Raw genomic sequence first — 26050 nt, 5'->3', positions numbered from 1 at the left:
TTAATATGTACATAAAGAAATACTCAGTATAATTTCCTCATGTTCCTAAGGAAATTAGAAGTATTTGTGATGGGACAAAGTCTTCTTCCGAGACCTTAAATCACAATAGCTTGAGAGTCTGGGGAAGGAACAGCAAGTTTTCTAAAGAATAGAACAGTTTCTCTTCACCCTGCCTACATTAGATGATCAAAAGCATTGGAATCTGTATTAAAATATCAAGCCTTTATGTAATTTGATTGGCATTTAATTCTCAAGCAGCATGTGGTCCAGCAAAAATCCAAGTTCATGGTTTTTTTCCTAATTATACCAGTGATTTCCATGGGAACACTGGGCAAGTTACCTCCTATCTTGCTACATTTTTTAATACCTATAAAATATGGATACTGCATTAATACTTCCACTACTCATTTCTAGAGGACATTGAAATACTCAAGGAAATGAGATACTGTTTCTAGAAGGGACAGCAAAGGCTAAAACAATAAACCTATACAACTAGTTCAAGATAAGGTGTAAGGATGCATCCAGAGTTTTATTTTTAAACAACAAATTCACTAAAAACACATGCTTTAAACAAGATGTAATAATAGTTGGATACTTCAGTAGACTATTCAGGAGTTTTTATCTCTCCTATACCTTTGGTCACAAGTGGCCACAGACCACCAGTGGGAGATTTTGTCTGAGACTTAAATCCGGGTAGAACCACCTTTTTAGCAATGGAAAAACAAACAAACAAACAAACAAATGTAGATTGACCACCTGCTAGGTTTCTCCTTCATTTCTTTCCCGCACCTCAGTTTTACAAGTTAATTTTAAAAATCCAATTCTTTTAAGAACTAACTCTACTAAGCATTATTTTTTTAAAAAAAGCAAAGAAAATCTATTGTTATTATTTCTTTGCGGATCTGTGATATAATATCAAATTGTAAGAATTAGGACTCTCACAGCAATGACCCATTAACTTTTAGCCGTTAGAGGCCAATACGTGAAATTCTCTTTTCTAAATAAGCCTATTGACTTAGACACAGATAAGTTATCTCAAAATTTATAAATATGGTTCTATAGAAGAATATCATGATCATCGCCTTTTTGTAATGTTAGTAACATTTAAAGTTTGGGAACCACTGTGGGTTCTTGAGTTTCAGATCCAGGTACAATGTTAATGTGCCACTAAGATTTGGCCAGGTGAAACCTGAGTGAGTTTTGACTCAACATTACCAATTTTTTTTTAAGGACCTCCTTTATAAAACAGAGTCAACTTGACAAAATGTAATGTCTAGTAAGGAGAGGAACTGTTACAGCCAAATAAAACATTGACTTTTTTCCCTTCCCCTTTTTCTTTCTTTTGTATATTTAAACATCCACTGTTGATATGCTGTGTTCCATCTATTTTTGTAATAATAGTACGTACCACCCACAGTCCCCGAGTTATGTATTTTTTTATTCCTGTCAAGCTGTTACACAGAAAAGACATTTTTAGAGCTAACGTTTATAGAAATCGTAACACCAGAACATTTACATTTGTGTTGGAGAATTGCTAGCAATGCCCGCAGTGGAGTAAGTGTGGTGCTCCAAGATGGAAATAAGGATGGAGGTTGGGTCCCAGGGGGTTACTATAAAATCCTATTAAGCACCTAAATGGTAATGAAGTACACTAACACTGTATTTTTTGAAGAATCTCACTGGCAGATCTCACCCAGCTAGAGTAATAGCCTCAGCATAGATTGCTGCTGGCTTATTACTTTTTTTTATGTCTCTCATCTCCTCTTTTGTGCTCTTCTGCTTCTCCTTCCCTTCCTGCTCAAGTCCGTCTCAGCCCCTGCCCACGCACCCATTGTTCTCATGTCTTCCCAGGATTACCCACCAAGGCCTTCGTATCCACCCCAAATCAAACATTTTGGTTTTGTGTCTAGTCCCACTGCATCCATGTTCTCTGGGGTCCTTTGAAGAAGAATATAATAGTATAATTTTTCCACATGCATATCCTCCTGGGAAACAGCATATACCTACTCATCTATTGTATGTAAAGCATAACCTCTGCAGCAGTGATCAGTGATGGGAATTATACTTTTTAATTTGACTAATGATTATTGAACACTCCCATTGGGCAGGATAAACTCTGAGGGATGCAAAAATGAATGCAATGCCATTACTGTCCTCAAGAATAGTCTAAAGCAGAGGTCAGCAAACTTTTTCTGTAAAGGGCCAGATAATAAATATTTTAGGCTCTGAAAGCCATAGAGACTCTGTCATAGCTATTAAACTCTGTGTCAGCATAATGCAAAAGCAACTATAGACAATATGTGAATGAATGGGCATGGCTGTATTCCCACAAAACTTTATTTACAAAAACAGATGGCAGACTGTTTTGGCCCAGGGGCCGTAGTTTGCTGACCTTTTTTTCTCAGTATTCTTTACCCTTCTTTTCTAATCTCATTCTGAAAAACAAACAACAACAACAGTAAATTATGGTGATTAAGAGAAGGACCATTTGGCCATCAATGATAGTGACTAGAGGGTGAACTGTCAACATTCACAGACATGTGTATGGAGTGGCCATCAAGAAGACTGTAAGACTGTGTCCTGTACACCAAAGGAAATCCAGAAATCTTTTTAGGAGATAAGAATTCTAGACTTTTACACTGATATATGACTTAACAAAGCTGTTTGGGTTAAAAGGGGGAAACCAAATGCCCCTACAGCATCTGAATATGTTGTTTAAAAATGTATCAATAAAAGTCAACAAACACGCTATCTTGTCCTCTGCACCCATTGCCACTTTGAAAAACACATACATTGATTATATCAATGCAATTAAAATTAAAGCTAATGGCTGTAATAAAAGTTGACAAGCCAGAGAAGAATTTGAGTAAGAGGAAGGAGACGAGAAAGAGCATAACAAAGAGGAGGTTATCTATAGTCTAAAGCCAGTTGCCATCAAGCCAATTCCAACTCATGGTGACCCTGTAGTAGAACTGTGCCCCAGTGGGTTGTTCAATGGCTGATTATTCATAAGTATATCAGAAAGCTTTTCTTCCAAGGTACCTCTGGGTGAATTTGAACTCCCAACTTTTTATTTAGTAGTCAAGTTTGTTAACCATTTGTACCACTCAGGGACTCCTATCCTGTAGGCACTGGGGTGAAAATGAAGTGTTTTTGGGCAAGCAAGTTACATGATCATATCTGTGTTTACCACCAAGATGGAAGATGGAGTGGGAAGTTGATGATAGAGAAATTAGAGCCAGCAGAAAGGTTGCTGTCCTCATATGTCCCATGTCCCCTAATTACATTGTAATCCTTCTACTCTTCCTCTCAGCAAATTTCTAGCTACTTTGTTGGCTGTTGCCACCAATACCAAACCACTGGGGTGGGGATGATGCAGGTGGGCAGTGCTGGCTAACTTTGCTCATCATAATTCTATACCCTAGTCACCTACTGTATCTTCTGTTGTGAGCCTCATTCCCAAGGATGCATCAGTCAGCACTGCTAAAACTATCCCTATTTCAGCCTAGTCCATGGGACAGAGCTTGAAGCAAGTTCTTACCTGGCATGTGGACAAGTCAAAGCAGATTTTCTTGCCAGCAGAAGTTCTCAGGGGTCAAGAAACAAGAGATTTTCTCTTGTTCCAGCAATCAGGGCCAAAGATGGCCTACATTTTACCAAATATCCCACTGTAAGAAGTACACAGAGGAGTTTATGATTTATAAAGTAATAGGCTTTAACATTACTTAGCTAGCACTTTGCATTTATAAATCAATCCTTGAAAATGCACCATCTTATTTTAATCTTACACTCCTCTAGTGAAGGTATTATTATTATACTTTATAAACAACTTTTTTTTTTTTTTTATAAACAACTGAGGCTTAGAGAAGCTGTGTAATCTACCCAAGGCTACATAACACTAGAACCCAGATTAGAAACCTGGCAATCTCGCTCCAAAAGCCACACTCTTAATCAAAATGCTCTATAAGGCTTTTCATACATTGGTTAATATTCCCATTAAATATGAGCATTTAATGACATAATGCACATAATGTTTAGCAGAGTACATAATAAGATCATGATAAATCTCACTAGTAGCAGTTGTAGTAAGATTCAGAGTACATGTATATTTTTTCCAGTAGGGAGTAGGTGGGAAACTGGAATTTAGACCCCAGTCTTTTGCTTGCCTGGCCCCAAACCCAGGTGCTTCCATCATGGCACAGTTGCAAAAAATGTGTTCCCCCTACTGTGTCTAAAATGTGAGTCCAGAAAAACCAAACCCACTGCCGTCGAGTCAATTCCGACTCATAGTGACCCTATAGGACACAGCAGAACTGCCCATAGAGTTTCCAAGGAGCATCTAGCAGATTTGAACTGCTGACCTCTTGGTTAGCAGCTGTAGCACTTAACCACTATGCCACAAGGGTTTCCAAAAATGTGAGTAGATATACTAAATTTCATGATTTTTTAAAAAGTAATTTTGCCACTGAGACAGATCCTTAAATCACCATGTAGTCCAGAGTATTCATTATAGAGTCTTGTTAACAAAAACTTTTAAACATAAAAGAGGTGCTTCATTACTCTTCCACAAATCACCAGTAATTAATATGTGTCAGCCCTTCATAGGTGGAAAAAGGTAGTTAAGATGCATCGACTTGACTTGCCAGAGGTTGCCAGCAGGTCACCAGTATAAAAACATATTAGCAGGCTTAGATTTCCTCACACAGGTTGCATTAGCTTTCATTCGAATCCTTCAGGCCCGTTAGAGGTCTTATTTGTTTCGAGGCTAGTTTATGTGCTGGTTAGATTTGTGTCTGTGAGATAGACTGAAACAAAACCAGGAACTGAGTGGTTCTGCCACAGTTTACTACAGCTTCACTTGTTCTTTGTTTTTAGAGCTATTGCTTCCCAATGATGGATGGACAGAGAGTGAAGTACCACCTTCTCCACCACCACATCCTGATCTGGAATTGGGTCTTGAAGATTACAGCCACAGGTATCGATAAAATGATATATTGTAAATGTTCCCCATTATGGTTTTTCTGGGGAAACCCAGCAACCTTATTTTTACTCTGTTTCTTTCCAGATTGGAAATCTCATAGTGTCCATAATTCCTTTCCAGTGAAGTTTTCTCATAACTAATAGTTCAGATTGTTCGTATTTTGCTTCTTGGAATTTGCTAAGATGCATCTTCTGTTATTAAAATATGTAAGAAAGTTGTTGAATTTTCATTTACAAGTTTAAAAACAAACAGTGGAGCTCAAAGAAAAGTTATATAGGGTTATAAATAAAACTGAGAAAATACAAAGCTTAAGCTTTGTTATTTTTCCCCCATCTGTAACTGGCAAACCCTAAAGGTATTTTAAAAATAGATGTTCTAAGAAAGTTAATGGAATCTAAAAATTAAAGCAATGCCATATATAATCTAAAATATTGAAAAGGGTACCCAATATTATATCCACTCTCTAATAGAAACTAAAAATCAATAATTTTTAGAATCACACAAGCATGAGAGAGAGATTTACTAAGCATACTCATCATTTGACTAGAGGAATTCATAGATTTTTTTTCTTCTGAGGAGTTTTAAATATCATTAAATTGTCCCTTTGCTATTTTCTGTATTTATTATGGCTGTTAAAAACTGTGTATTTTATTCCATTCTGTGTCCCATGACAATCTTGTGAAATTTCTTTATTTTTCTTGCAGCAATGCTAGTGTAATTCCTATTATGCTTTTTAATAAACTCCACTAAAAATAAAGCAACACAAGAGTATAGCTAACGCTATTAGATGGAAGCTTACTATATTTAGCCATCTCTGATTCTTATATTTTTGGAGTCAGTTACCTTACTCAAACACAATTTCATGAACTAGATTGATAATCACCATAATGTTCTAGATCAGTATCTCTGGGGGTTTCTTGAAAGAACATGTGAACGTAATTAATTTTGTTAATTTGTTTCCATTGCCTGCCTCTATCCTGGATGAAAAATGACAGTTCAGTGGCATTCAAAGACATCCATTTTTAAAATAATTGTATTGGTCTCACTTTATTGAATATGCTGTGTATATGTGCAAAGCCATTGGGGTAGTACAAAGATGAATCAGATACAAACTTTGCCCTCTAGAGGCTAGTAGGCTAATGAGTCAAAGTGATAACTAGAACACACGGTACAGTGTAGTATTTACCAGAATATACAGATAAAATGCTCTGGGCATCTGAGGCAAAGGAGATGCTTTCAGATGGAGGAATCAGGGAAAATGTTGTAAGAAAAGTGGCATTTGAGCTAAGTCTTAAAGGATGAATAGAGGTTGGACATTAAATTATTAGATGAGATCAACAAGGAAGGGAATTTCAGAAGGAGGGAGAAGCAGAAGAAACAGCACGGAAGTGGGAAAGTAAGTTGATGTGTGCAACTTGTATCTTGGTTGATTGGCCAGATAATAAAGCCCAGAGTGCAAGAATAAGGAATACAGACTACATTTGATAGTGAAATCTTATTGTAGGGTTTTGCGTAGGCTATAGACAAAACAAAACTTGGATTTTAGTTGTGTATAACAATTCATTGGGTAAATGGAAGAGGATTGGTATCTGCTAGAAGCCTGATACTCCTTGAATACCTACTGTGGCGATTGCAGTGAGAGGTACTAAGGACCTGCACTGTGGAGCCTGGGGGGAAGCTTACAGATGGGAAACCTTCAGGTGAGAGAAACAGTTCAGAGATAGTACACAGGTGGAATTCTGGGGATTTAGCAACTGCCTTTTTGACTGCTTCAGTCTACAACTGCCACAGGTTTCTTCCCTTCCCTGTTTAGCAAAGCACATTCCTCTGTGATCTTGAAAGAAAGCTTCTACTGGCCTTCACTGCTGTGAATTTTCAAGTTATGGCATGGACTAGTAACTTCCATTTTCTTTTCACCCTCTTTCTCTCTAATCCCCTGTGCTTTGTCTTCTGTTCAAACCACTCTACTTGAATTGCTTTCTTAAAGGTCAACAGTAATCTCCTTTCAGTCAGAAGTATGGCATTTTCTCTGGCCTTATTCTTCTTTTCTGCTCTACTGTATTTGGTCATTAGGTCATTCATTCACTCACTCACCCATTCAAAAGTATTTATGGAGCTCCAAGCCAGACACTATATAAGGTACTCTAATGGTTAGAAGGCATCCTTGCCCTCAAGAAATGCATTGTCCTGTTGAAGGGACAGACACATGGATAATTAGAATCCATCCTACTAAACATTAGATACAAAATGTCATGTGAGCCCAAAGGAAAGAGCTACTCACTCTGCCAGCAAAGGTCAAGGAATTTTTCACAGAAGTAGTGTTTGGGCTATTTCTTGGAGAATGGAAAAAGCTCACTGGGCAAAGAAGTAAGGGGAAGAGCATAGTGTTTTCATTGTGGCTAAAGCATAAACATCTAGAGGAAGAATCAATGGGATTCTTGGCTACCATGCCCAGAGAGCACCAAGTGTTTACAGAAAGGACTGGACAAGCATAAAGGTTTCAAGTGAAGTAACAATATCAGGTTAAGAGAGTTCACTCAGTGGAGGATGGTGTGAATGGGGGGAAGAAATAGACAAGGAGACCAAGTAGCAAGAGAAGAGAAGGGCATGAATGGAGAAGCAGCATGGGTGGACAGGAAGGGACAGAGCCAAAAGACATTTTTAAGGTGGAAGAACAAGTCTAATGCCATGAATTTTTCTCCCTCCTGGGATTCTGTGACCTACACTATCCTGCAAGCTGCTGCGTTGCTAGATGACCAATAGCAGCAATGGGGTTTGGATGTGTGAAACTTGGGATGGAGGAAGGATTGAAAGGGAACCAGGAGAGCTGAGCAAAAGAGGCTGTTCTGTCTTTTAAAACAAATGAAAAACCCTTTAAAATGGAAAAGGGGTGTTTATGGACAGAGCCAGCCTTATAAAGCAGAAAGCTATTGTTGCATGAGGAGCATAAAACGAATTTGATCAAACTTAACGCCTGTATTTTGAACCAAAAGAAAATCATTAGTTGTACTATTTTGTAAGCAATCAGTAGTTGTACTATGATGTAAATAATTATTAGAGAAAGGTTTAAAATTTGTCTAAATATAAAAAATAAATACAAAGGAAATATCTTTTTTTTTTTTTTTTTTTTGCAGTGAGATCTCAGGGAGAGTTTAAGACAATTCATCAGCAGGCAGAATATATTGAATTCTATTAACAGTGTAGACATTTGATAATTCCTTGGGTGAATCTTTCTCCTCCTTCTCTATTCCTCTCTATAGATCTGTTGTGCCTATATCTGTATCTTCCTATTTTGCCCACTCTCTTTGCCCCTTTCTATTACATACAGGCCCTCCATTTACTCTCACTCATTGAAGCCAGTTGCTGGAACTGATCCATGGACACCTGAGGCTACAGTTTTAATTTTTTTGGCATGCCTCTCAAGATCATCTTGTCCTGACGCCTTATTTCAGACAGTTCCCCTTGGACATTCATCGCTGGTTCTTATGTGTCTTTCACATTCCTGATTTGTCACCATATTCGGGCCACTGGGATGTGTTTCATGCTACTCTTATTTATTCACTATGTGGCATAATTTGACACTGAGCATCGTTTCTATTTGATAGAGTCCCTGGTTGTTCATGCTGAAAACCCTGCCTTTATCCAAGACATGTCTTTGGCCTGCTGTCAACTTCCAGCTTCCCACAGCCTCCACAGCAGCCTGCTCAGCCATGAGCACATGCTAACTTCTTTCAAAATTAAAATATGTCACATCTTATAGTAAATCATTGTATCGGCCTCTCACTCCAAAAGCTTTCAATATGTAGCATAAAATTACAAACCATTTTACTGGCCTACCTTATGTGTCTAAAATATTTTCATATTAACTCATTCTATACTACATTCGTTATCTCAGTGCGCTATATGCTCACATTGACTTTGGTCTCGTAATATCTCATATTACTCACTTCCCTCCTAAAATATCTCCCGATCTGATATAAGCCTTATCTTACCTTATTTCCATTTTATACCAAGTCAGAGGAGATCCTTCTATTGAAGGTTCTCAAAGTGTGTACTTGATCCCAAACAAAATCATAACAGAAGTGTGTCATCATGATCAATTTAATAGATACAATCAGGCATATATATATATAAGAATATTTGTTACATTCATTTTACAAAGCAGCATTTTATTTCTTTGATCAGCCTTGATTATATCCCAACATCTATACATAAACAAATTCACTGTATTTAAACAAATTCTAATTTGAGGTTACTACATAATTTTTTTTCTTACATCAGTAGGCATTTTGTGCTTGGTTTTTGGAGGGGAGTAGGAATAATTGTTTCCCAGGAGTTTGGGAAAATTTGAATTCTTATTCCTAATTTGATAATTAATGCCTAATTTAGTAAGGTAATCTAAAGCAATGAATTAAGTTAGCCAATACGTTACTCAGTTGGGTAGATTTCCATTGTCTGCCTTGAGCCAAGCACTTTAAATGCAGTGTGATCTATGTTTTAATAAGGTTTGGGCAAACTGATCCTAAACCTCTTCCCTGAAGCCTTGTGTTATAAAATATGGCATCTACTTTGATTAGTTATGTAGTTTCTTTTATTTAATAATGTGCACCACTCTATTGAAACAAAAAGTTAGCCTACAGTATAACTTACATCAGACAGTATGAGGAAATCTGTGCTGAGAAGGGAAGGCCTGATTTCTTTGGACCCAGGATCAGCCACAACCTGTGTCCCAGAACGACCACCACTTTAGCCAAAGTTTGTGACTCTGGAAAGAATTCAGGAAGCTTGAGTTCTGTTCCTGGCATTGCCACTGGCCAGCTGTGAGACCTGGGGCACATCAGTCCCCTTTGGGTCTCAGGGTCTTATCTAAAAGATGAGGGGTTAGGTGAGATGACCTTTAATCCCTTTTGGCCCTTAAATTCTTTGATTCTACGAAAGCCATGAGTCTTTCTGACACTAAAACCACATCATCACAAGGGATCAAAGGATGAAAAACTAAGAGCAAATAAAGGTCGAGTAACATTTAAAGGCAAGTGCTTTCAAAACATCAAGACTCAAAGAGACACTCATGTTCAGAGTAGCATCTCAGAATTCTTCTTTAGAGTATTACTACTATGTCAGGCCAATGTCAATAACACTAAGTGGGTCAAGGCTTTTTGTTCATGATTAGCATGTTTTACCATCGCTAGATACCTAAGTATAAAAATGTTATTACCACATCTAATACAATTTATATAGCGGGTTTCATCTTTTGAGAATAGACACCAGTAAGGAAGAAAAAAAATTAAAAAAAAAAAAAAAAACTTCATAGCTTGAAAGAATAGATTTAAACTTCTTGAGAAATTTTCACGAAAATATACAATATCTTCATCACAAAGTAAAACCCTCGTTCAAAGACTGCCACAGAAATAAAGATAATTGTTATAGCTCATGGTTATTGGGCTCTTACTGTGTGTTAGACACTACTCTTAGTGCGTAACATATCTTATTCAATCCTTACAACAACTTTTGATAAATTCTGTTACTATCCATTTTATGTTGAGGAAACTGAGGCCAAACAACCCTGGCATCTCGCTTTAGAGCCCAGGCTCTAACTAGATCACTACATTATCCTTCTAACTGAAAGGAGAGAAGAGTTTTTATACAAAGGTCTACTGAGAATCTGACAGAAACAAGGAAGGCAAAGAAACTGTACCAAGCATCCATAAAGACTCAAAAAAGCTCAGAAATCTATAATCAAGTGAAAGCAGGTCTGTATATTTATCTGCTTGTTGGTTTACTGTACACTTCTACAGCACTTTCTCTGTACCAGACACTGTTCTGTTCACTTTTCAAATGTTAGCTCATTTCATCCTCTTAACAACACTGGAGAGTGTAATTATACCCATTTTACACGTAAGAGGTCCAGTAAGTTGTGCACGTCACACAGCTAATAAGTATCAGAGCCAGGATTTAGCACCATGGAGCCCTGGTAGCACAACAGTTAAGCACTCAGTTGCTAACTGAAAAGTTGGTGGCTTGAACCTACCTAGCGACTTCTTGGGACAAAGACCTGATGATCTGCTCCCATAAAGATTTCAGCCTAGAAAACCCTGTAGGGCAGTTCTACTCTGTCATGTGCGGTCACTATGAATCAAAGTTAACCCAATTGTACCTAATGTAACATAGCCCCCCCATCTGTACACTTGAGCACTACGCTATGCCACCACTTACAGGTACTTCCTGAATCTAACCACTGTATTGCAATAATGGAGGTTCAGGCATTCTTTCATTCCACAATATTATTATTGCTGAATATTAAAACAATATGAAATGTGCATGACTGATGAGTTTCAAGAAAAGATTAAACTTATTTTGGTATACAGTATTTGATTAAAAAGTCAAGACCACCTGTTCAATTTAGGATTCCCATTCAAAATTGTTAACACATTTTTGTTTTGTTAAAGTGTGAAACCCCCAACTGTTTGAAAAACTCAACCCTCAGTACTTATCGTATTTACCAAGGATGTTTGATAACTTGACATTTCACTATATTTGATATCAGGACAGATGTTGTGTTGAAATGAGCTACCATATTTACTTTCTAAACGTGAGAATACCAAGGGAGAAAGTGTCTACAATATCATTTATAAAAAGTATATAAATATAATTTATTCTTACATCAAAAAATAAGGTATTGTCTGTAATTCCTTTATATAATCCCCTCCATCCTCAAGCAAATAAATGAAATATTCAGCAGAAAGAAAATTGAGATTGACTACTAGTACTAGAAACCATATCAGGGCATTTCATATATTTCGTATATAACATGTGTCTAAATTGTCAACCATCCTTCTATCTCCTTTCGGTATTATTGATGAGCAGACTGTTTGCTCTATATTAGCATTAGTTTTTAGAAAATAGACCTAAATAAAGTAGAAAACCAAACTGCTGCACCCATCAGTCATTCAACGGGGTGGTTTTCTATGAAGAATACTAACCCTTTAGCTTGTTAAAGGAAGGGCATGCACAGCCCCTCGAGAATCTCTTAACCCGCTTTTGGGCTTTGCTAGTATCTGGTGGCTTCTTTTCAAGTGCTAGTGTTTTCCAGGCTCGCCTTCCCCACTTAAAGTTATGTATTGTACAGTGGGATCCCAATTAGCAGAAATCAGTGAAGAGTAAAACATGATATTAGCCAGAGAATATTTTATTTAAATTGTACAGGGTGATAGAAACAGAGCTGCTGCATCTCACATAGAAACCTGAGATTCAAGAATTGGTTTAAAATGCCTGGTTGGAAGCTACAGAGAGAGCTGAGGGTTTGTGTTCAAAATGAGAACTGTTTCATTTTTTTTTTTTTCCTAATTCTAAGCCTAAATCTGGCATTTGGCTTCTTTCCTCAGCTCTGGGGTGGATTCAGCGGTGTATTTTCCGGATCAGCACATCAACTTCAGACCTGTGACACCGGCCAGGCAGCCTGAATCAATTAATCTAAAAGCCTCGAAGAGCATGGACCTCGGTAAGCGAGGGTGAGGTGACATCCGGGTCAGCTCTCCAGCCCCAGCACATCCATCTCCTGAAGCTCCTGCCTTTGTTTCCTAAACTCAAATCTCAGGGAGTAGGGTGGCTGAAGTCTGGAGGATGGAGTAATGGCCATCCTGTCTTCTCTCACACATTTAATTGTAATTATCTCCTTTTTCAAAATAAGATAAATGATCTGTTTTTATAAAGTGGTCTATGAAATGTCCTCCCTTTACAAGTTGGAAAAAAAATATGAGTTCTTCTTCTCAAGGATCTAAATGCTGTGGGCATCTCTGACTAGCCTGCTCTTTGTGTTTGCATTCTGGCTTCTGCCCGTGCTTTTTCATTTCTTATGCATGTTTACCTGTTGCAGGGCTTGGGAAGATAATGTGGTTAAATGAATCCTCTACCATGGTGCTTCCCCTCCTGTCATCTTTTCCATGTGTGATGGATAGGGATAGTAGGAGTGGAAAAGATTCATCTCTTTAAACGCCTGTCTCCAAATCCTGTGACACTGGAGGGAAAAAGGGTCCCTGGGTTTCCTACCCTGGAGCTGTCAAGGTTCTTTGGTTCAGTGCCTAAGCAACCGCATCAAAGTTATGAGCCCCACAGAGAATTTCCAGGAAGCTGTTGGCTGCTAGGGCAGAGCAAGGGTCCCTGCAAACCTGAGAGCTATGTTTTCCAGCCCCTGGAACGTGGAACTCTGGAAGGTATCTCAGATGCCCAAAAACATGGCTGCTCTCCCGTGGGCTCTTAGAGAGAGAGAGCTATTAGAAAACATTGTGAGTGCAAAATAAATTCTTACCAAAGTACTCACTGCCTTCTGAATGGACCAAGTTTTGCATTTTTTTTTCCTTGAAGCATATTACATATTTCATTAGTAGTGACAATAAAATAGAATAATCAAAACTGCACACTTCATAAAACAATCTGATAAATAGTGCTTATCTGTTACTCATTTATGGGAGTTCAGAAAAATGTTCAGTCATGATGAAACAAGAGAAATTGATTCCGTTTTCTGTAAATTAACTCCATCACTTGGATGCATTTGCTCTAATCACCTGCAGTAAGTGACTGATAGAAAACCTCAACAACCAAACTGCCCTGAGCACTAGTCAGAAAAGAGTATTTTCTCAAGCGTGAACCTTTGACAAACCAAAGGAATCATGTGTGACAGTGACATAGGTTATTTCTAACAATTTAAGAGCAATTTGTTTTTATAGAGTATTTAAGAAACATTTCCAATTCTGTCTCCCTAATTTCTCTATGAGGAAGATGAATGTATGAAAACCGCCCTTAATTTTGAGGGTGAGAACAAATATATTACTGTTTTCCTCATTAGTTAAAAAAAAAAGTGGTCAGTAGTATGGTTCTAAAACATCCCTGCAATAGAAAATAATAGCATGCATTTTTATTTAAGAGAAAAATATCAAATTCTTAAAAAAAAAAAAAAACTTAAGGAAAGTCCAGTTGAATTTGTACTTATATCTTTTTTATTACTGAAATCTTGGCTTTTGAGAAGTTTCGTCTTTTAAATTGAACTAGCCCTTGCCAAATATGTGTAGTTTGCAGTCACCCACTGCATTTTATTGTACTTACACCATGAATGACAACAGTAATAGTGATGTTTATTCAATTTACAAAATTTGACCACTCTCGGTCTATTTTCCTCAGGACACAAGTGCCAGACTAAAAGCATTGACTAAAATAAACCATTCAACAGAGCTCTCAATAACATGTTATAAAAACATTTTTCAAGTAACTATCCAAGTTCTGCCTCTTCCAGCAAGTGACAGTTTAAAGCTAATAGTCTTGCTGAAGACTCTGAGGGTCAGCATTCTAGGACCACTGTGATCCCTTCTCCCTAAAATAGTCACGCAAGAGCAGTACATGTGTTGGCTTTCTCAGTGAATAAACTCAAATGATACCCCAATGGTAAACACTGGGAAGTCTTCTCTGTTTGATTAGGTATACAGAGTATTGTATGTAGTTTAATTTTCTGATATAGCACTGGGCCAATGTAAGAAAATAATGTATTTGCTAAAAAGATTGGGGACTGTGCTTATAGGACTAGTCCTCAGCAGGATCAAGGTGTATTCTTTAAAAAATGTAAATGTAATTCCTGAAGCATTTAAAATAGCAATCCATACGGTTCAAAATAAAAATTAAAAAAAAGAAAGAAAAGGGATCTTCTGTTTATTGTGTAATTTATACTGGATTCCTGCTTTATAAAGTCTGCAGGAATCCTCAAAAGCTAAAGGGCCCCATCAGGACCCTCTTTGTGTGTTTGTTTGGTTGCTTCATTTTTTTTTTTGTTTTCTTTCTTTTTCTGCTGAACCTAAGCTAGTGTTTTAACTTGCATATTACCAAGTCATTGTTCATATATTCAAAAGGTGAATGGGTTCCATGTATTTACTGTTGCTTCGGCCAGGCGCTCCTTGGAAACTCTAGGGCGCAGTTCTGCTCCATCCTATAGGGTCGCTATGAGTCGGAATCGACTCGAGGGCACTGGGTGGGTTATATTTTTAAAGGCAGATAATTCTTACTGGGAAAAAAATGGATTTTCCTCATCTCCATCTCCTTTTTCTATTTCCCAGACACAAACATGGATTAAAAATAGTTTTCTATGTATATCCCCTAGATAGCATTCCACCTATCTATTATTCGCCCCATCCATCATCTATATGTGTCTATAGCACATGTACTGTTTCTTTATAGTTGTGTAGTGTTATATGAGTGAACCTTGATTTACAATTTACTTTTCACCCTTTGATGAAATTTGGTCTTACCTGAGGAGTTTTTGTTTTTGCTTTTATATTCAGGGATCTATTTGCATTTCTTATGTGTGAATTCCTTATTGACATTATTGACTCTTCCATCCCTTCTCTATTGATTTGGAATGCAATCACATTGAATATTAAATATGGGTCATATTCAGAACTTACTTGGCTATTCTCTTGATAACATTAGTCATTCCCCATGCCAGCAGTATTCTGTTTAGATTAACAACTCCAAACCCATTGTCGTCAGTTCAGTTCCAACTCATAGTGATCCTATAGGACAGAGTAGAACTGCCCCACAGAGTTTCCAAGGCATAGTCTTTATGGGAGAAGACTGCCACACCTTTCTCCCTGGGAGCAGCTGCTGCATTCGAACCTCCAACCTTTCAGTTAGCAGCGGACTGCTTAACCACAGCACCCAGGGCTCCTTAGAGTACCAGCTATTGCATTGTATTTTGATAGCTTATAAGGCAAACTTCCTCTAAATTTCTCTTCTTTTGTAAAGTTGCATTGGTGCTTCATATTCATTCACTTTCACACTTGAACTTTAGAATCAGCTAATCAAGATGAATATAAAGAGTAAACAGAATGCCTCTACCGTGTACGTGTGTGTTTGTATGTGTGTGTTACAGTTAATTATGATGCTTGCTGTTAGTTTCTGATAGAAACTTTTTATCAGGTTAAATATGTTTCTTTTTATTTCTGATTTCCTAAAAAGTGTTTTTTTTTTTTTTTTTAATTCATTTTTAAATTAGGAATAGATTTTAAGGAACACTGGTGGTATAGCAGTTAAGCGCTACAGCTGCTAACCAAAAGGTCAGCAGTTTGAATCCACCAGGTGCTCCTTGGAAACACTTTGGGGCAGTTCTACTCTGTCCTAGAGGGTCACTGTGAGTCAGAATCAACTCGATGGCAATGGGTTTGTATCCAGAGTGATTATGTATATTTTGTTTTTACTAATATATTCAACTACATTAACAGATTCCCCATTATTTTTTTGAATGCCTCCAAATTATTCTTTGCACTTGAAAGGTTGCACATTTCATTAACTGCAGAACTTAACCACTGTACCACGAGAGCTCCTTACATATTATCTATGTGCTCTGAAATGCAAGCATAAAACTCTAACTCTGATTACACTTTTACTCAGTGATGTTAATTCCTATGTATCTATTATAATTCTTTGTTTTTTTCTTTAATATCCTGCCTCAGTATTTTGTGAGGGCTTTTGCCAGCATGCACAAGGTCACATTTAAGTCACATCACAAATGATTAAAATGATGGGTGGAAGGAAATTTATTATTAAATAATTGGCTGTAACTATGCTTAGTCAATGGGTTTTGGGTGCCATTTAAGAGACTGGATAGATACTTCTGGGTTTTTGAGAAAATCCATCTTTTCCTACTAATTGTAGACTTTCCTCTATTTATTTAAATTACCACAATTACTATGTTCAGTCTGGATCCCTTTAATTTGCTCATAATTGAGCTTGCGTGGGTGCTGAGTTGGAAGCTCTCAGGAGCTGAATAACACAGCTGCCTCTTTGGCCTTTGGCATAGGGTTTCCCCCCAAAGAGCTGCCCTTATTGGCAGTATGCCAGGAAGTTACATTCAAAGACTTTTTGATGAGGTATAAAAATCTTTAATTTCCAGACCTGGTGTTTTATGACCCCATAATACTTTTTAAGAATTAGTTTGAATTATTCAGTGGACTGTGCTTAAGTATTTTGGCCCCTCCCTTGACCTTTTTTTCTATAGCCCCTTTCAAAGTTAAGTTCAAAACGCTATTTCCCACAAGTTTTTTTTTTTTTTTTCCTTTTTTCCTGAGAGTTTTCTCTACTGTTTCAAATTGGCTTCCTCACTCCCACTTCAAGAGGGTGTTCTGTAACACCATCAGGAGCTGACTGAGGGCAGTGCAGATGGAAGATGCTGGCCAGCTGTCCTGCCTCTAGTAAATGAGAGGAAATGAGCTTAAAGTGATGCATGAGGCATTTAGACAAAATTTTAGGAACTTTCCTGACAATGAAGATTGCTAACATTCCATGCCTTTAGTCTCTTAAAAAAAAAAAAAAAAAAAAAAAGCACATGCCTTGAATGACACTCCTAAAATCAGGATGATAGAGAGATTGGCTGCTTTTTTTTTTTTTTTCCGAGAGATCCATGATTCACCAATTTTATTTTCTGATAATTGTTTTTTCTAAATTTTTTAAATTAGAAAATGTTTGTAGATATCCCCAGTTGGAGGAAATTTTAAATAAAAAATGTCGCTATGAGTTGGAGTCAACTCAATGGCAATGGGTTTTTTTTTTTTTCTTTTTTTTTTGGATAGATCAAGAATGGTAAATGTTTAGGTTAGGTTATGACATTCCTCTCAGAGAGTAAGTAGCTCTTTAGCTCTAGGATCAGATAAAAGAAAGACTGAAAAACTTAGTTAACTCCACTCTACTGTGCTAATAGTTTATTTTTTTTTTTAATTAGTTTTTAATGCAGTGAGGTAACTCCATATGCATTCTTGTAATAAGGCAAAAATCCTGAAGACTGAAAAGATAGTTTTGTTTTGTTTTGTTTTTATAAAGCTGCATAAGTTTGTAACTGTGATGATGTTTTTTCAATTAAGTTCACAAATCATTAATAATATGTTTTAACATTTTTGTCTGTATTCATGAATATTCTTCATTATTCATCAATAAGAATACCTCTGAAGATGGCAAAATCTGTATTAGATAATGCTATTTTGGATAAAACTTGACTTAAAAAAACCTAAAAGAAACAAAACTTAATTAGTAAAGAAGAATTAATTATATCAGAAAAAAAAAGCGTTTGTGTCTATTTACCATTTACAGTAGACAAGAAGGAGTACAAGGGCATAATCATATGTATGTCCTGAGCTTTAAGAAAACAAAATACGGAAGTATAGAGAACAATTATTCACTCATTAAACAAATAATTATAGCCTACTGTGTGCCAGGATGCATAGTAAACCCCAGGAATTGAGCAGCAAATGAGAGAAATGGTACATGCTGCATGGGCCTGGACTGAAACTCTCAAGGCTTTCTTGAGAGGAAAGGAAAGGAAAACTCAAGGCTTAAGACATAATTTCCAAAAGGAAATTCTGACGTTATGATGATAACTTATCTTAGAGAGGAAGACAAGGAAGAGGCATCTGAAGATCCTGGTGCAGGTGCATCAAAAGCTCACTGATAACCCCGGCTATGTAGAAAAGAGGAAGAGAGAAGCTAGTAAAGAGTAATGATAATATAAAGGAATAGATGCGGGAAGGGTGGAACCGCTGCATGAGATGAGACTTACGAAACCTGATAATAACAATTAGACAACCAAACTATTTTTAGAGCACAAAAAAGAAAGTGGGTGAGGTGGCCCATTGTGTAAGGCACCTAACAGATGCTGGACTGAAAGCAGAGCACTCTATCCCTATGTTAATTGTGTCTTCATGCAAAAAGGAACCGTGTTCAAACTGGAAAAGCATGGCTGCCAGGGAATGGGAGGCTAGAGAATTTATATTCTTGAGCACTAAAAGGATTATGATTATAAAGTAGCTGTCCTTGACTATCACAAATTATTAAGAGTAGGTTTCACACTGGAAGACAGGAAGCAAATGACCACTTTTTTATATAGATGATGAATTCCAGAAGCAACTAAGTGATTTCAATGCTGATCCCCAGATTTCCATGTTTGTGAACTCGGGGGTGGGGTGGGAGGGGGAGTGGTGTTCACCGGCAACCTCCATGGTTTCCCCAAAACAACTGATGTCTCCTTTCATTTTTGATAGAATTTCTGGACTAATGAATCAGGGAGATGTTATAAATATAGGATATTTTAATTTTTATAAAAGTCACATTTTTCGTGATTGAGACTTGTGGGTCAAATTGTACAGTAAGGTAGGTAATAATTTTAGAATGTCCTTTCCTGAAATGTGCTATTTTAACGACTCAGTGTCACCCTGAAGAGAATTAGATGACATACACTAGAAATCTCTATAGTTGGCCCTTCCCAGTGTGTTCTAATAAGGCTCAATAAAATTTCATAAAGACTAGATGTGTGGGATTTGTATGAGGGCATGAAAACCATTCTTAACCAAACTTGAAGTAGACATAAACCTCAGAGAATTGGGTAATGTATTATATGACATAAACCAAAAAAACCCAGTGCCGTCAAGTCGATTCCGACTCATAGCGACCCTATAGGACAGAGTAGAACTGCCCCATAGAGTTTCCAAGGAGCGCCTGGTGGATTTGAACTGCCAAACCTTTGGTTAGCAGCCATAGTACTTAACCACTATTCCACCAGGGTTTCCTAATTAGGGTTCAAATGGTTTTTCGAAAATTGAAGAAGATTTAGTTTAGCAAATAATGGCACATCCATCCAACAGACATTTACTGAATACCTACTATATGCCAGGCAATATCCTGGGTTAATGAGACCAAGGCCCCATCCTTATGGCATTTTCATTCTAGTTAGGTAAATAGATGACAAAGTTGAATAGAAAGGGATAAATAATAAAATTTCAGGTAGAGATGATATCTCTGAAACCAATTCAGGTAGATATAATGCTTGGGGGATGGGAGGCTAGTGAAAGATAATGTCCTGAAGTAAAGTCAAAAAACCTTCAGATGTACAAGTAGAAGATTGAGGGAGCCTGACATAACAATCCTTGAAGGTAGCTACTTGCCTGACACAGCAACTCCCAAAGCTAATTCTGTGCTGTCTGACCAAGGGAGGCCACAGTCCCACTATAGACTTGCCTAGTCAAGACACACCTAGAGTACTGTGTTTAAGTCTGGGCACAATATTTAAGAGAGAGAAAGACAGTATAAACTGCATCGATATTGGTGACAGGCTTAGAAACCACATCCAATGAAAGACAATTGAAGAGAGTAAAGATATTTTGCCTGGAAGAGAGGTGACTTAAGAGGCATGTGAGAACTGTCCTTAGACTTTTTTATGGCTAATATTGAAAAATTGAGATCTGTTGAAAACTGAATCCGTACCCCAAATATATCAAGTGAGGATAGCCACATTAGAAATAGATCAAGCTTACAAGGTTTGAAATTTGGGAAGATAATGGTGATGGAAAACTGAATTCTGGTTTTTGGCATGTTTGGTGTGAGAGGAAAAAAAAAAGATACATAAATGAAAACAGCCCATAAAGTCTAAGGACAGAGGCAGAATTTGCCAGAATTATGGAAAAGGGACCATAATATATTTGCCAGTATTTGGTAAGGGATATATGTTCTTTTTGTTTGTTTTTTGTAGTGTGTCTTCTTATATTTTGTAATTTAACCAGAGAGACTGTAACTGAAGTGGGTTGAGTAGAAGAAAACAAGTTGAGTGAGATCAGAGATTGCATATCAAGATTCAAGGTGCATTCTTAGACAGATGTTTCTTGTGCAAAAAGAGAAACCAGTAAAAGAACCTTGGAATAACTGACTTCACAAGGAGTCTATAGTATCACAGTCCCAAGTGGAACTCTTTCAGGACATTAAGAAAACCAGTATTTGGCTTATCAAAAATTTAACATCTAATTAAATTTTAGATAACTGCCACATTTTAAAATGAAAATGGATTATTGACTAGTTTTTTTATTGGTAACTAAAGGCTCAATGGTTAAGCACCCAGCTGCTTACCGAAAGGTTGACAGTTCGAATCCACCAGTGACTCCTCGGAGAGAGACCTGGCAATTTGCTTCCATAAAGATTATAGCCACGAAAACCCTATGAGACAGTTCTCTGTCATATGGAGTCAATATAAGTCAGAATCAACTTGACAGCACCTAACAACCCCAATATTAACTGGATTATAGAGATATAGATTACTTCTCTATAATGTGACCAGATCATTATATTAGATATAGCAGAATAGTGCAGATTCTATTTTAAATTAATGAGAATAGCTACTTGGGATAGAAGTAAGGCATAAAATTTGTTCTTTATGTAAACAACATGTTTCTTTCCCTATAAGTCCATATATATCCATTCCTTCTGCTTTATTTTCTATATTCTCTAAGAAACATATTTTTAAGAAGAATTTGACTTTGTATTCATTATTACTATTAATAAGGAGTCCTGGTGGCCCAGTGGTTAAGCTCTCAGCTGCTAGCCAAAAGTCAGAGGTTCGAACCCATCAGCCATTACATAGGAAAAGATGTGACAGTCTGCTTCCCTAATGATTACAACCTTGGAAACCCTGTTGGGGATATTGCGTTTTTTGTTTTGTTTTGTTTTTGTTACTATTGATTGGAAAATGGTGTCTTTGTGTAGAAATTGTACTTTTATATGACTTTTTATATATTTTTAGATTTGTCTGAAAATTGTGGGCACATTCCACCCCACCACTCTCACACCCCATCCCATGAATAAATGTCACAAATGCGTTAAACATAGTTGCTGTCATTTACCATTTGTGAAATGAATGAATAAGAGACAAAACTCTTTCATATGCCCTCCTCCAAAAAAAGAATTATTTGAAGCAAAGATTGCCCCTCCTATATAAAAACACTTAACTTGATGCCTGCAACATAAGGGATTCACACACACACACACCCATACACACTTGTTGCTGTTGAGTCAATTACGACTCATAACAACCCCATGTTTTACAGAGTAGAACTTAGCTCCATAGAGTTTTCTTGACTATAATCTTTATGGAAGCAGATTGCCAGACCTTTCTTCCACAGCACTGCTGTGTGAGCTCAAACTGCCAACCTTCCAGTTGGTAGCTGAGTGTAAACCATTTGCACTGCCTAGGGACCGATGAAAAATTCAGCCGTTGCTGTTACTAGCAATAGTACCAGTCATGGAGAGGGTAATGTTAGTAGTAGTATTAGAGGTGAGCCTCTGTGAATGGGTTTCATATGCAGATACTTAGTTGGGTACCCAGACGTGGTACATGCGGCGCTGCATGGGAGGAGGCAGGACTGGGCTGTTCTTCCTACCAGGGGGTTCTACAGGCTGGTCCCACCCACCCCAGGTGGAGGGGAAGTGACACCATGAGTTACCTCACTGGGTGACACCAACCCCAGAGACGCCATTGCTGTACTTCTCTTAAAACCTGGATTAGTGCATGGAGTGCTTTCTTCATTATATTTTATACCTCAATTGAGGCTGTATATCTCAGATACTAAGCCTTGTAAATAAAGCCAAACCTGACCCTTTCCTTCTTATTTGCCTTTGTTTCTTAAGCCATCTTTACTTCAGTTAATATATAAACAAAGTCTGGGTTGCTTTTTAAAAAACTTTTGTATTAATATAAGAACATTTTCATAAAAGTATGAAGCCGGAAAGTTATTCAAAGAATGAAACAAAATGCTTAAATCCTTCTAAATACAAGCCAAATCAATTTTAATTGTTTTGAAGTGAGAGTTTAGTTAACTGAAAATAGTATATATCAATATATAATTATTAATGTGAAAATAAAATAAATTATATTAATATATATTAAATGATTTATATTAAATGAACTTTAGCAGTTTCATAATTATCTCTTCCTAATAGTATTATTAATGATAAACAGTAATTAATGATTAAATTATAAAAATTGACAATACTTTATTCAGAGATTAAAGCTATTATAGTGAGTAGTATCTCATTTTTAGGTTCAGTATTTCCAATTTGTTCCTTAAAAAGCAAAACGTCTTTAGTTTTGCATATTTTTATTCTTACACATCCACATCTATGGGCTTATATTCTAAGTTTTCCCAAAAGTGGTTGTACAGAGCATGCTTTCTAATGTACGTTCTTTAAGAACAAACCCATTGCCGTTGAGTCAATTCCAACTCATAGCCACCCCACAGGACAGGGTAGGACTGCCCCATAGGATTTCTAAGGAGTGCCTGATGGATCTGAACTGCCAACCTTTGGGTTAGCAGCTATAGCTCTTAGCCACTACACCGCCACAGTTCCCATAAACTAGCCTAAAGATTATTTCCTATGCCTTTGCTTCTACAACATGAACTTTTAATTGCAAAGTTTACTATTGAATATATGTAGTATGATTTATTTGTCTAATATTATATCGTTTGGCCAGAAAAGTCATTTCCAATTTTACACTCTTACAAATAGCAATGTATTAGACCTGCTAGTGCATAAATCTTTGGAAACAATTGAGGTTATCTCATTGTAAATTTCTGTAAGTATTATTCCTTGGCCAACGATATATGAAGATTTAGGCTTTTGATGCATATGGCCCATTGCCCTCCAGAAAGATACATGAAAGAATCTGAGTATCATCATTTTTCTTCTGCCAATTTTATAAGCTTAGAAAGGATATTTTATTTTATTTTTTAAGTGACTTCTGTAATTGAACATTTTCCATATATTTATTGACTGTATATTTTCTATTGTGAATCGTCTGAGTATGTCCTCTGTAAGGCTGAAAATTTCCAAACCAAATATCACTTTTTGAAAGTAAAATTTTATTCTACATTAAAGGTCAAAGCTCAGCTCTTCTTGTAGGGAGGGAAAAGATACACTGCTTTCACTTTCTTAAAGCTAAGCATGTTACTGACTCCAAAGTACACATTAATTAATACATCTGTGTCTTGTTTTTTCTGGGTGTCTTTCATTAAATGGTTAGAAAATGTCTGGCTAAACATGAACCAGAGGTGGAGCCTGAACTCAGATTTGTTTATGGAAAAACTGCTTAGTCAAGGCAAGTCAATTAATCTTTTGTAAATAATTTTTTAGTTCATCATTGCAACACTAAAACTAGCATTCTTCATATACAGATGTTCTGGCTTTTTTAAACATGCTAGTTCAAAGGTTAATGTCACCATAAACACCTACTGTGCTTTCATGAGACTGAAAAGTTGTCTAAGGCTTGAAGATACAATTTCAGTTCTGTGTAAAATTCATCCATCCACCCATTCATTCAATAAGTACTTATTGAGTGCTTCCTCTTTTCAGGAACTGTTCTGAGACTTATCAGTGACATCAGACAACAGTGTCTTATTTCTGTAGCTTACCTTATAGTGGACATATTCTCATGAACAAAGTTTTAGAGATTAGGGATATACATGGCAATAACAAAATAAATTGATAAAGACACTGGAAAAGACATCCAGTGTGACAAACACAAAGGTCTATGAATTGTGGAAGGAAGGAACATGACTAGAAAGACTAATAATGTCTCAATACCCACTTGGTTTCTAGTGTTCATAAAAAAAGGTCATGAAGAAATCTATTGAATGTTGGCAAAAAAAATTAAAGTGAAAATTAAAATAGAGATCAAATTGGAAATTGACTAATCAAGAGTGATGGTTTCAAATGAGCTGGGAATAAATGTTATGTACCCACTGCTGAGCCAGGAACTAGTTGGCATAATCTCCAAGTGCTTTAGAATTGTCTTGAAAGAATAATGAAAACCTGCAAAGGTTTCAGCTGAAATTCCTTAAAAGCAAAGCAGGGCTATAGCAAGGAATTGGAGACCATGTATCCTATTTTCCAAATTTGGAAAAATTTTAGGAGCACCGAACTTGAGTAAAAAATGTGTTACAACAGGGATTTTCATTTTCTGCTTTAATAAATCAGTAGTTGTCTGGGAAACAATCCCAGTGCTTTCTCTGGACCAGGAACTGTAGAGGAAAATGATAGATAAGTGGCGAAATCTTTGCGCTATATGCTAAGAATGAAACCTTAACAGAAATTGAACGATATGCCTGCAAATATAAAAATAGGTTTCCACAGAAATGTAATCAAAACTTTGTAGTTTTAATGTCTTAAGTAGTGACTTGAATGATAAAGAATGATAAATTAAGTTTAGGAAATGCTGAGTTAAAGTTAAACAGACTTCTTCAATACAGGATTACTGACAACCTTTAATGTGCTTTGTGTGCATGGTCAGACTCTTTAAAAGCCTCTAAGATATCACATGGAGCCCTGGTGGTGCAGTGGTTATAAGTGCTTGGCTGCTAACCAAAAGGTCAGCAGCTTCAATCCACCAGCTACTCCTTGGAAACCCTACAGGGCAGTTCTACTCTGCCCTATAGGGTCACTATGAGTCAGAATTGACTGGACAGCAATGGGTTTGTTTTGTTTCAAGATATAATACATGCAGCATTTCCCAAACCCTTTTGATCACAGAACCCTTTAGCATGGACAATTTCATAGGACTAGCGCTGTAAGTAATGTCCCTGGCAAAGAGAAGATGCAGTGTGTGTTCCTGAAGTTTAAACGTGGTGTGCAACAGCCCGACTAGGGTGAGGAAAGGGTTTTCAACAAGCTGAGACATGTAGAGCAATGCTGTGCAGTGGGACGCAACCTGACAGAGGGTCTCCAGGGGAGAAAAGTATCCACGGCCACTAAATACCTGCAGAGCAGCATGAAAGAACAAGGCTATCACCAAGCATGAATTAACTGTGTGTCTAGCTGCACTGTGACATGTATCAGATAGAATAAAAAACCAAAAAGCCAAAGGTGTTGCCGTCCAGTCAATTCCAACTCATAGCAACCCTATAGGACAGAGTAGAACTGCCCAACACAGTTTCCAAGGAGTGCCTGGTGGATTCAAACTGCAGACCTTTTGGTTGGCAGCCGTAGCTCTTAACCACTATGCCACCAGGGTTTCCTCACACAGAACAGAATATTCAGAACGACATTAGTAATCTCCAATACATGACTGAATGTCTGTGACTAGAAACCAGTGACTTTCCCTTACCTGTTTCCTTTGAGTCGACTTTGTCTCATAGTGACCCCATATGTGTCCGAGTAGAACTATGCTCCATAGGGTTTTCAGTGGCTGATTTTTCTGAAGTAGAACCTGGCCTTTGTTCTGAG

General features: G+C 37.1%; 1 protein-coding gene across 4 annotated transcripts in view; it reads left to right on the top strand.

The window, feature by feature from the left end:
- Positions 1 to 26050, top strand: part of PARD3B (par-3 family cell polarity regulator beta) — a 1162629-nt gene that overhangs the window by 727679 nt on the left and 408900 nt on the right. For all 4 annotated transcript variants that reach the window (XM_003406115.3, XM_003406117.3, XM_003406114.3 and 1 more), the window contains 2 exons: positions 4876 to 4975; positions 12364 to 12479. In XM_003406115.3, coding sequence (XP_003406163.2) covers positions 4876 to 4975; positions 12364 to 12479 — 216 coding nt within the window. The remainder of the gene's footprint in view (positions 1 to 4875; positions 4976 to 12363; positions 12480 to 26050) is intronic.

Source organism: Loxodonta africana, chromosome 6, assembly GCF_030014295.1.
Source record: "Loxodonta africana isolate mLoxAfr1 chromosome 6, mLoxAfr1.hap2, whole genome shotgun sequence".
NCBI lineage: Eukaryota > Metazoa > Chordata > Mammalia > Proboscidea > Elephantidae > Loxodonta > Loxodonta africana.
The sequence above is the reverse complement of the archived record's forward strand: the minus strand, read 5'-3'. Positions and strand labels throughout refer to the sequence as shown.